The 12,503-nt window shown below is 36.5% G+C and overlaps 1 protein-coding gene across 10 annotated transcripts in view; it reads left to right on the top strand.

The window, feature by feature from the left end:
* Positions 1–12,503, top strand: part of gphnb (gephyrin b) — a 107,441-nt gene that overhangs the window by 56,440 nt on the left and 38,498 nt on the right. For all 10 annotated transcript variants that reach the window (XM_027166233.2, XM_047801863.1, XM_027166222.2 and 7 more), the window contains 4 exons: positions 2,539–2,633; positions 3,789–3,855; positions 7,211–7,486; positions 9,041–9,175. In XM_027166233.2, coding sequence (XP_027022034.1) covers positions 2,539–2,633; positions 3,789–3,855; positions 7,211–7,486; positions 9,041–9,175 — 573 coding nt within the window. The remainder of the gene's footprint in view (positions 1–2,538; positions 2,634–3,788; positions 3,856–7,210; positions 7,487–9,040; positions 9,176–12,503) is intronic.

Raw genomic sequence — 12,503 nt, 5'->3', positions numbered from 1 at the left:
GCAACTTACTGTACATTCATCTCATTTGAAGGTTAAGGGCCTTGCTTAAGGGCCCAGCAGTGGCAGCTTGGTGGTCTTGTGCTTTGACCTCCCAACCTTCTGATCAGTATTCCGAAGCCTTAAACTCTGAGCTACCACTTCAATATCCCTGCTTAGGTGCTGAACAAGAGAGTCTACCAGCTGACTGATTTCCTCATAGTCATCCTCAAAATCTCTTTGCACCGACTACTGTGTCCATCTCCATCACATTGGTCAACATCACAAAGTCTCCAGTTATGTGCCTTGATGACTACCACCATGTTGCACTCACCTCAGTTCTTATGAAGTGCTTTGAGCACAATCGGGCCTCCGTTCCAACTACACTGGACCCTCACCAGTGTGTTTACTGGCCAAATCACCACTGCAGATGCCATCTCCTTCCAGCCACCTGGCCTTATCCCACATGGATAACAAGTTCACTTATGTTAGAATGTTTACCTGCAGCTACTGTGTCTGGAATAGAAACTTTTCTGCCTCCTGCCATCATAACCTAGTGTTTTATTTAGGCTTCAATTCATTCATATATTCATTTCATCTAATTACATTTAACTTAACTCAGCTAGACTAGTAATCTCTTCCCCTACCTACCTCTCTCAGGAGAAACAAAATATTGAAAAAAATACCTTTTGGGATGTAACTTAATAAAAAATACATTATTGGGATTCAGCATATAATACATACTAATTGAATGTAGTATTCTGTATAAACTACATGTAGTATTCTGTGTTTGTTTGGAGTTTTTTTTTTATCTTTTCCTTTTGCTGAAATCCTTTGGAATAGGTTTGTGTAAGGACTGGTATCCTGCAGAACGAAAGCGGCCATCTTGCTGAAGCTTGAAGAACGTTTGCCAGATTTCAGCAAAATACCCTACTCATTTACCTCAGAATCACACAAAGACTTGAAACTAGCCCAGAAACATTCAGGCATAGTAAAGGGTTGACAGTTGACAGTGGTGCATATTTATCTGCAATACACAGACATTATACATGGAATCTGTCAACCCTGCTTACAGGAAAATGACCAAGTGCATTAACTTGATACTAATAGAAAAGTCAGTGGTTTGTTCCAGTATTCTGACCTAAACACTGCATTAGAGATAAGATAATAAAAATTTTCTTACTTTGCCTGGCAACCAAAAGAAATATGTTTTCATATGTTCAACCGACATTCATATAGAGCAGACAACCTCCTGTGAACAGGGCAGCTGAGCTGTATGGGGCTCTCTAAAAAGAATCCCTTAATTAATTTTGAAATCATTAACCAATCATTGTGCATGTTATTAGTCTCCATCATCATTATTAAAAGAATGTCTTATTGGAAAATCAGTCATTTTAATGAAATGCTTTATAAAGGACCCCATTTTATCTGGCAGTTGCACTGCGTCACAGATTTGTAGTAGATTCTGATTCTGTTTCTGTCATTTCTGGAATGTTAGAAACCCCAAACCTGAAGTAAATCTGATTATTAATTCTAATATTATATAGATCATTGTCAGCTGTTTAGAACAGCTTCTTGATTTGGGGAAGATTGTGTTTTTTTGCAATATAGTTAGCTTTTTTGCTCAGTCACATCAAGAGTTAGAAATATTCACACTTTGTTTCAGGAGATGAATAAAGTTATGTTCTGCAAGTTATGTTCTATTTGTTATCATTTGTGAATGGAAAAATGACTTGGCATAGTGAAAGTGTTCATATAATAAAACAATAATTAAAACACACTCACAATAGTTTTGGAGTGTTTTCATGTTCACCATTTAATACAGTAATTCTAGGGAAACGGTTACATTTTTTACGTTTGTCTACGATAACAGTTAGAGCTTGAATTTTAATACATTAACTTGATTAGGTTGTGTTTCTATAAAGCAGATTTATACTGTGATTAATCAGGTAAATGGAAGGAAGATTGGTGCCTCATGGCTGCTACAACATGCACAAGCAAAGGAAAATTAACTTATGTCTTGTTAAATTCTTGTTTATCCATTTAGGCCATTTTATTGTTTAATTGTAAGAAGTAATATTATTGTAATACAGCTGGGTTACAATATAGAATGATACAAAAAGTAAAATGCATTATGGGTCTTCTATACTCGCTAGGGTACGTCATTTGGACGCTTATCTTTTATGGTGTATTGTGGAATTTCCTAAGAGCTCTGGATTTTCCCCACTGTGCTCTCAGACAGAATGGTTGCAGAATTCTTTTAAAAATAGTGCACCATATAGCTTATCCCATAGTTCTGGCTTTTTGTCATGGTAATGGTATGTGTTTTTCCATGTATTCGATTCAATTTAGAATAGTTTTATAAGGAAACTGGATAGTTTTGCCAATAAAAAATATAATATTCACAATAAATAGGTATGTATTGGATTATGGCTGAAGAACAACAGAGTTGCTTACAACAAGACAGATAGTTAGGTAGCTAGTGACGCAAACAGCATTAATAATTTTAACTGTTATATTTTACATGATTCTTTCTTCATCTCACTCGGTCACTCTTTTCAGGCCACTAAAGAAGTGATAGAGCGAGAGGCTCCAGGAATGTCTCTGGCGATGTTAATGGGGTCTCTGAATGTGACTCCACTGGGCATGCTCTCGAGGTGAGTGTGGAAAAAAGCTATATTTATATATATTTCTCCGGTGTAGTTCCTTTTTACTTAGGTTTGTACAGTGGGGTATCTCTTCTTCAGGTGTGTACAGCTGTCTAGTATCTCGTCTCCTGATATGTAGTGTCTATACTTTAGGTGTGTAGGGCTGTGTAGTATCTCTTCTTCAGGTTTTTACAGCTGTCTAGTATCTCTTTTTTAGCTGTCTATTATCACTTCTTTGCATATGTACAGCTGTCTAGCATCTCTTCTTGAGGTGTGTAGTATCTCTTCTTCAAGTGTGTACAGCTATGGAGTATCTCTTCAGGTATTTATTGTCTCTATTTCAAGTGTGTATAGCGATGTAGTATATCTTCTTCGGGTGTGTAGTATCTCTACTTCATGTGTGTACAGCTGTGCAGTATCTCTTCTCAAGGTTTATTGTATCTCTTCTTCGGGTGTATAGTATTTCTTCTTATGGTGTGGACGGTTGTAGGGCATTTTTACTTAAGATGTGTACAGCTTGCAGTATCTCTTCTTCAGATGTGTAGTATCTCTTCTTCAGATGTAGAGTATCTCTTCTTCAGGTGTGTACAGCTTTGGAGTATCTCTTCTTCATATGTAGAGTATCTCTACTACATGTGTGTACAGCTGTGTAGTATCTCTTCTCAAGGTGTGTAGTATCTCTTCTTCAGGTGTGTACAGTCTTGGAGTATCTCTTCTTCAGATGTAGAGTATCTCTACTACATGTGTGTACAGCTGTGTAGTATCTCTTCTCAAGGTGTGTAGTATCTCTACTTCAGGTGTGTACAGCTATATAGTATATCTTCTCCGGGTGTGTGGTATCTCTATTTCAGGTGTGTACAGCTGTGTAATATCTCTTCCCCAGGTGTATAGTATCTCTTCAACAGGTGTGTTCAGCTGTATAGTCTCTTTTTCTGGTGTGTGTAGTAACTTCAGGAGTGTATAGTTTTAGAGAGTCTCTTTTTCATGTGTATACAGTTTTGCAGTGTCTCCTCTTGTGTGTACAGGTGTGTGGTACTTCATTGGATGTACAGTTTCAGAACATGAATGTACAAATGTTTGTGTGTTTTGTGTTTTTGATCATTAGAATCTTATGACATAAAATTTGTAACGCTAACGTTTCACTTTAAAATGTTCTTTTTGCAGACCGGTGTGTGGAATCCGAGGGAAAACACTTATTATCAACCTGCCTGGGAGCAAGAAAGGCTCACAGGTAAGAAGCGTGTGTGTATAGACGTGTGTGTGTGTGTGTGTGTATGTGTGTGTGTGTGTGTGTGTGTGTGTGCGAAAATGTGCAATTGGGGGTTCCTTTTCTCCTCAATCATCGTGACTGACCCTTTCTCTTTCTCTCTCTTTTTTCTCTCTCTCTTCACCAGCTTCTTTCCCATCTGTTTCTGCTTACAGATCAAGTTTCATCATTAATATAATCTCTTTTTCTTCATGAACCGGTTACATTACCTCCACCCATCTGCTGTCATATTACCTTCAGTCCCTGGAGCAATTAAAGTTACAAGTGTAAGGACTATACACTCTGACTTTTATTAGACCCTACATGGTATGAAACTCAATGGAGTGTGAGAGATCGAGTTTGACAGGACCCACTGCTTAATGGCTTTTCTATGTTATTGATTTCACTGACTTCATTCTACACCCTGACGGTCCAGAAATGTAGGCTCTTCTCGTCCGGAACATTCTGGCATGTTGTGTGTGAATCTTTGTAAATCTAGTTGCATACTGTAATATTAGATTAATGACAGCAATAAGATTAAAGGAAACAGAATCATTAACATAGCAGTAAACTTTCTTTTGTTTGGATTAGGCTCTCCCACACATGAAAATACTAAATGAATAAACTAAAGAATTGTTCTACACAATTAATTATTATTCAGCATTTTGCTACTTCACACAGCCAATCAGTATTCAGTACAGCAGTGTTCTTCCCAACTTATCAGTATTCAATATACTACTCTCCTGCACAACCAGTCCGTATTCCATATAGCATTGTACTACACGGCTAGGCGGTTTTCAGTCAACTTACTGTCCTGCAAGATAAAGACAGCCTTTTACTGTCACAGTATAGTCACAAATATGTCTTTGCATGTTCTAGCTATTTATTAGTTCAAGTTTAAGTTCACTTTATTTATAAAGCACATTTAAAACAGCCACAGGACTGACCAAAGTGCTGTACAATAAAAGATTGTTAGTAAAAATACACAGAAAAGAAATGATACTAAGACAAGAGATAATAATAAAAAGCAAAGTAGAATTAAACAATACAATAATACACACTAAAACACTAAAACAAGCAATAATAGAACAATTAGAAAACAATAAGAAGATGATGAAACGCTTGATGATTAGCTAGTCTCACAGATCCAGGTTATTAGACATAATAACAAAAAGGGTTAAGGTCATTGCTTCAGTGGAACACATTGAGCAGGGACTGTTTAAAATATCCAAATAATAAAAGCAGTATTGTGGTACAAATTGGGCCCCATGAGAATAAAATATGAAAATATTGTGCATGATGAGTACAGAAAAAAGTGCCAAAAGAGCAGGTGTTTTCTCATGAAGGTTTAAGCAGGCAGTCAGATATGTAGTTCAAGCGGTATGTCCCAACTGCTCTGCTTTTTTTTTTCTATACATCCAATCAGTATTCAGTATTGTTCTTCACAACCAATCAGTATTCAGTATGGCACTGTCCTGCACCCCGATCCGTATGATCTTACCAAACCAATTAGTATGCAGAATAGTAATGTCCTGTACAGCCAATCAATATTTAATACAGCATTGTCCTGCACAACCAATCGGTAATATGTATTGTAATATCCCAGCAAAGCGGTATTCAGTAATACTGCTCTACTGCACAAGCAGTTAATATTCAGTATTCAGTGTTCTGCATATAATGTGGTTGAGAATTCAAGCAGGACAACAAACCACACAGAATGTCTTGCTCTCTGTCACCCTCCAGGAGTGTTCCACAGCCGCTCATAGCAGATAAGGTCCTGGGAGTTAGAGTCAATTGATTCAATGGACATCAAGATATGGAAAGTATAAGATGTACATATAAAGCATTTGTACTGATATGATTCATGGCTGTTTGCATTGGATACAATGTCATTTATTGTTTAAGAAATGGGCACTGTGTGAGGCGTTTGACCCACAGAGCTGAGCTTTTAGCCTCTCTGATATGTCTGATCCTTTCTGAAGCTGAACTTTTACACACCATACCCGGCTGAGTGTGGCAGCTCTGACTTCTCCTCCACCATTACTGCTCTGCTGCATCTCTCTCTCTCTCTCTCTCTCTCTCTCTCTCTCTCTCTCTCTCTCTCTCTCTCTCTCTCTCTCTCTCTGATAAATTGATGCATGAAAAACATCTCTCGTGTACAGCATTAAAGTGGACCTATACACTTGATGCCATACAGTATAACCTTGGGTCTCTAGTTTAAGCGATATTATTTATTACTAGTCTAAAATTTTTTCATTTAACTTTTTAACTATTTATAGAGCCATTTAATGTTGTGGAATATTCATTAGACAAGTTAGATTCACTTAAGATCCCTGGCACCCAATACCACTTACAAAACTTCATTATATCAATGTTTAAGCACATTTCTTTATTAAATAACAAACACATATATAATAATAATAATAATAATAATAATAATAATGATGATAATAACGATAATAACATTATTATCGTTATTATCATCATTATTATTATTATTATTATTATTATTATTATTATTATTATTATTATTATTATTATTATTATTATTATTATTATTATTTATCCAAATTGATCTAAACTTTTCCAATCAGAGTTAAGAATTTGAAACCATTATGGAGTAACTATCTCTTCTTTCCAGTAGTGAGCTGGTAGAGTTTTAAGTCAAGCCTCGTGGAATTTAGTTAAGCTATTCGATCAGCAAAACAGTGATATAGAGCTGATAAATGTGAAGTCTCATTTCCTTAATGTGCACAAAATCCATAATTAATCCATAAATTTTGGATGTTACATTGCTGTTGGGTTGGAAGCAGAATGATTCAGGCAAGTAACTGACCAATCAGAACAGATTATCCTAAGGCTTTCTTTGATTTCCTTTATTTTTTATAGGCTGAAGAGATTACATCAGTCCTGAATGTGGCTTCAGTGTGTTTTTTTGTTTGTGATGGATTTCTATAACAGTGTAGCTTTGCCTGACTTTATTAAAAGACAATGTTTCATGTTTAAAGCTGATCTACACTGAAGCTGCATTCACAAATAATACTTTAGTCTTTAAAAACTCACATTAATTGCTTTTCAGAAAATAATTGAACACACATTACACTGTATATGTCAGGTATTTGTCTATTAATTGATGGCACCAATTTGCTGGAAACCTCTAGCACTTTAGTCACACTTCTATCCTCTTCCTCTTCCTCTATTCTCCTGTCTCCTCTTTCCTCTCCTTTCTTTTCATCTCTTCTCTTCTACTCTTCATATTTCTTTCCTTGTCTCTTCTCCTCTTCTTTGTATCTCTTCATTTGATTGACCTTCAATTGTTTTGTGCCTCTTTCGCCCGCAGGAGTGTTTCCAGTTCATCCTTCCTGCTCTTCCTCACGCCATAGACTTGCTGCGTGAGGCTGTCGTTAAGGTGAAGGAAGCAGCCAATGAGCTGGAGGATCTACCATCACCACCGCCACCACTGTCCCCACCTCCTTCCTCGAGCCCTGCCCACCGCCAGACTGAAGACAAAGGAGTGCAGTGTGAGGAGGAAGAGGAGGAGAAGAAGGACAGCGGCGTGGCCTCGGCTGAGGACAGCTCCTCCTCCCACATCACTGCCGCCTCTATCGCTGCCAAGGTAAGCATAGGCCTAGTCAAAAAGGAGGCAGGGATTATAATTAATAATTGAATTTTTATAATGTCCATGAATTTAAATATTGTATTACTGCACTCTATCCAACTTCTGAAACCAGGGCTAAGTATAGGAGTAGAAAGTATTTGTGGATTTGCCTTTTTTTTTTTTAATAAATTCTTAAATTAAAAAAATTATTTTGGAATTAGGAGTGGGCCAATAATATAAAAAAATTATCTCACTACACTTAAAGACATTCTGATTTGCTAAGAAGCTGCCAACAAAAGAAAAAAAACACAAAAAACATCTGAAAAACTGAGCAGAGTTTAGTTTGATGATTTATATAATGCCTGGCAAAGTAAAATAAAAACATTTTATTATAATCAACCTCTTAGTTTGTAACTGTTTTTAAAAATGTTTAAAAAAGATTACAATATCAGCAGAATCACTGAAAGTTCATCGTGCTATAATTTACCACAATATTGGTATTATACCATCATAATTTCCAGCCTTACTGTCATCTACCACCTGAAATATAATCCCATTTAAATACTAAGAAAATACTGTATCTATCATCTCATTCATCCATCCATCTTTCCATTCATTCATTTGTGCCATTAGGTGTTTCTTTCTCTGAACTTTCCACCAGCATGACCCAAACTAATTACAGTGTTAACTTTCTTAATGATATGGATAATATATAGCACTTGTCTTTAGGCTACTGATCCTCTGATTAAATAATAATTCTCTATAATAATTAATGTTGTTTAAATGACATCATATTAAACCAATTAAATTTTAGTTCTGTTCCTTACTTTATATAATATGCTTTACGGAAATTGTTTTCATCTCATGAAATAAATTCATCTTCATTAGGTGTGTGTGTGTGTGTGTGTGTGTGTGTGTGTGTGTGTGTGTGTGTGTGTGTGTGTGTGTGTGTGTGTGTGTGTGTGTGTGTGTGTGTGTGTGTGTGTCACTGTTGTTGTGAACAGACCATCTTCATCCACATCTTCATTATATGGTAACGCCTTCCACAGATTGACAGGTATGCTCAGCCAATCAATATTCAGTCCACCCGTGTGTTGGAGTTTTGTTTGTTAAGTATAAAGAGTAAGTTTGTTGAACATTGAAAACTTTTTTAGAAGCAAGCACTGACAGACACACAGAAAAAGCAATTCTTTTTTTTTTTGAGGAAGTCAAAGATTAATTCCACTGTTTTAGCAACTATATAATGATGATAATGATAATAATAATAATAATAATAATAATAATAATAATAATAATAATAATAATAATAATAATAGCCATCATTTTCATCATAATCACATTGATGAACATTGTACCTTTAGTGTCTTGCCAACTGCATTCAGAGAATATGATTTTAACTTTTTTTATAGTGTTAAATGAATTTGAATGAATGTTTAATGGTAATGTGTTACAGATTGTTGGTGAATCTAAAGGCTGCTTAACATAGAATATAAAGAAAATGTTAACACTGCACTACACAATCTCTTTTTCTCACTGTGTGTGTGTGTGTGTGTGTGTGTGTGTGTGTGTTAGATTCCAGACTCCATCATCTCTCGGGGTGTTCAGGTCCTTCCTCGAGACACGGCATCTCTCAGCACCACGCCGTCTGAGTCTCCTCGAGCTCAAGCCACCTCTCGCCTCTCCACTGCCTCCTGCCCAACCCCCAAGGTAAGAGCCATGACTATATTTACTTCCCACTTCCTGTTCACACTCGCTTCCCGCTTTCTGTTCCCACCATACCCTGTCCAGTTGCTCTCTGCTTTGCAGCCACTTGCACCTGCTCACGCACCCTACGTCATAAGATGCTTCTGCGTTCGTGTGTATATGCAGGTGTGCAAACAAGAATGAGACCAGTTTAGAGTTTTCTCCACATTCCAGTGGATATGATACTGTCAGTTTCGACGTTTAATACATTAAAGATGTCATGGATGACAGGACGAGGCATCCGCATATGGAGCGTTATTGAGTACACTGAGCTGTCAATTTTTATTTAAGTGAACATCATACCTGCTAATTTGAGAATTGAAATGAAGGAAATTATAAACTACAACCTAAAATTAAATCTGAAATTAATTTGTATATTATTATTCATGTCCCTGGTCATTTTGTGCATCACTATCAATGTCTTAAACAACCATTAGTCTTGGTTTTTGATTGGAAGATCATGGTTCAACCCCTAGCACGCCAAGCTGCCACTCTTGGGCCCTTAAGGGAGGTCAGAACCCTTTCTCCAGGGGTACGATACTATGACTGACCCTGAGCTCTGACCCCAACTTCCAAAGCTGGGATATACAAAGAATTTTTCCACTGTGCTGTAATATAATGTTTGGCAATAAAGTCTTTTTTCTTCTTCTTTTTCTTAAATGACTAAATCATATTTCTGTAAGGTTCCATGTTCTGATTTCTTACTGTGTAATCCTGCACATATGGGTGAGAAAATATACCAAATAAATTATATAATATCATTTCATTTCATATCATATCATATCATATAACAACTCCTCCCAAAAACTCTTAGCTTTCAGCGAGTGAGGCTAGTTCCACTATAAGAAGCAGTGATTTAATACCAGCATCAGGTAACCCCACATTTTGTCTCATTATTTAAGTTCAAAATAGTACCTTGCTCCATTTATACAGCAAAGTGGAATTCATTTATAACCACATTACTTTATCAACGTGTGTAAGGTTTGCATTATGGAGAGCACCTGAAGCTATTGTGCATTATAAACATGCAAGACTTGTTGCATATTTAATCTTGAACAACCTAGAAATGCAGGTATTGGTTTAATCATGTGCATTCCTCATCCTGCTTTTTTAAAAGACATACACTATATAATGCTAAGATTAGACAATACTGCAAAGAAGGAAGCCAAATTTTGTTGAATAGTTTGTTGGTTAAGACTCTAAATTGTTGATCAGTGCATCAGGGCTCAAGCTCCAGCACTGCAAAAATGCCACTGTTGGGCCCTTGAACAAGGCCCTTAACCCTCTCTTCTCCAGAGGTGATGTATCATAGCTGCCCCTGCGCTCTGTCCTTAACCTCCTCGGATGGGATATGCAAGGAAAAGAATTCCACTGCGCTGTAATGTATATGTGGCGATAATAAAGGCTACTATGCCCCCAATTCATTTCCGTCAAACGTTGGATATGCTGAAAATTGCTACGCTATGACTCCTAACAGCAATGTGTGTGTTAAAGCATAAAAATCATGATGTTTCTAATTGGATCAAGTTTGGACTTTATATTAGAGTAACTGCACAATAAAACACAGTAACAACCGTTAATGCTGATTTCACACAAAGCAAACAAGCAACGTGACTCAACAGGTTTCATTAACACAAGAAATCAACTCAACTAATCTTCAAAAAAGATTAAACTTATTTGCGGTATACACTATGTATTTTTAAAATATCTCTATTCCAATCTCTTGGGTTTTTTTTTTCCGAAAGCTGGTTTTACACTGTGTAACTGTCTGCCCCATACTCTGTGCTGTCACAGACAAAAATGGCACATCGTGATTTTTTTTGGTGTTGAATTTACAGCATCAAGAGTTCTTTGGTGTCGAATTTTCAGCAGCAATTTTACAAGACATAATGTGACATCTAATTTAGCCACTGAGACCAAAAAGAGCTGGAAGACAAAGTTCTGATCGCATCAGATATATTTTATTAATGCCTCCAAATGAGGGCAATGCGGCACTGCTCATTTAAAAGCTATCAATAGGAGGATGGTGAATCCTGGCACTGCCAAGCTGCCACATTTTGTGCTTCCCCTCACCTTCATTATCTCCCAAATTTGGTCTTGATTTGGTCTTGCTCTAGCGTAGGATCACTCAAGAGAAAGTCTGCCCTTTTCCACATAAGGTACCATGCAAAAATTTAGGTATCTTTTTTTTCATAGATTTTTATTTTTGACATCTACATTATCATTAATGCAGTTAATACAAAAACACTTTAGATTACCAAACATTAGATTTCATTTACATTTCTGGAATTAACAAACACACTTATCTAGAGTGACTTACAATTTATTTTAATTTATACAACTGAGCAATCGAGGGTTAAGGGCCTTGCTCAGAGGTCCTGCAGTGGCAGACTGTTGGACGTGGGTTTCAAACTCATGACCTTCCAATCAGTAGTCCAACATCTTACATCAACATCTTACTATTACCTCCCAGATTCCCAACAAAATGAAATGTTACACAAAAATGTTTCTATGTCAAAGAAATCAGCACATTACATAAACAAAGCAGTTTTTATACAAAAAAAAAAAAAAAAAACAAAGAACAATGATGTTTGCTGCCAGTGTGACAGTCAATATCTCCCGAATAACTGGGTCTGGTTTTGCAAGATGACCAGAAAAACATATAATTACAAATTCCCTTATAAAACAGCACAATCTGTACCCAAGGCTATTTTTTAAGCAATTGGTCATCAAACCAAATTATTACTGTTTAAAGTATTTTTAACATAAAACACTAAATTTCATTATTGTTGAAGGCATATTTTCTTCATAGCATTTCTTTTCCACTGTACTGTATATGAGCTCAGAGACACCACAGAAGGTAAGGTAAGGTCACTGTAATTGACAGGAGAAAGAGTAGGCTTTTCCTTTACCCTGTCTAGCTGTCTTTGACTACTAGCTGTGGCATCATCGGGATTCAGGCATAAAATCTCCAGCCATAGAGCAAACATTTATCGGTTGTGCCACTTGGGAGCACTGTTGCATCTTTGAGCAAAGCCATTAACCTTCATCTTCTACACTCAGTTATTAGCTGCTCTGTGTAAAGCTTAGATGAATAAGTGTAAATGTAAAGGATTACATAAAACACAGGGCAGCTAGTACATAAGGGGCAATAGTGAAATATAATTCTCTCCATACGTTTCTCTATTTTAGAGAATGTACATCATACTTGATATGAACATATTGTGCAGTCGGTTATAAAATTAGGCAGAATATTTTTTATTCATCTCATACTGTGTGATAAATCCATTAT

The sequence above is a fragment of the Tachysurus fulvidraco genome, chromosome 16 (genome assembly GCF_022655615.1).
Source record: "Tachysurus fulvidraco isolate hzauxx_2018 chromosome 16, HZAU_PFXX_2.0, whole genome shotgun sequence".
NCBI classification, from domain to species: Eukaryota; Metazoa; Chordata; class Actinopteri; order Siluriformes; family Bagridae; genus Tachysurus; species Tachysurus fulvidraco.
The sequence above is the reverse complement of the archived record's forward strand: the minus strand, read 5'-3'. Positions and strand labels throughout refer to the sequence as shown.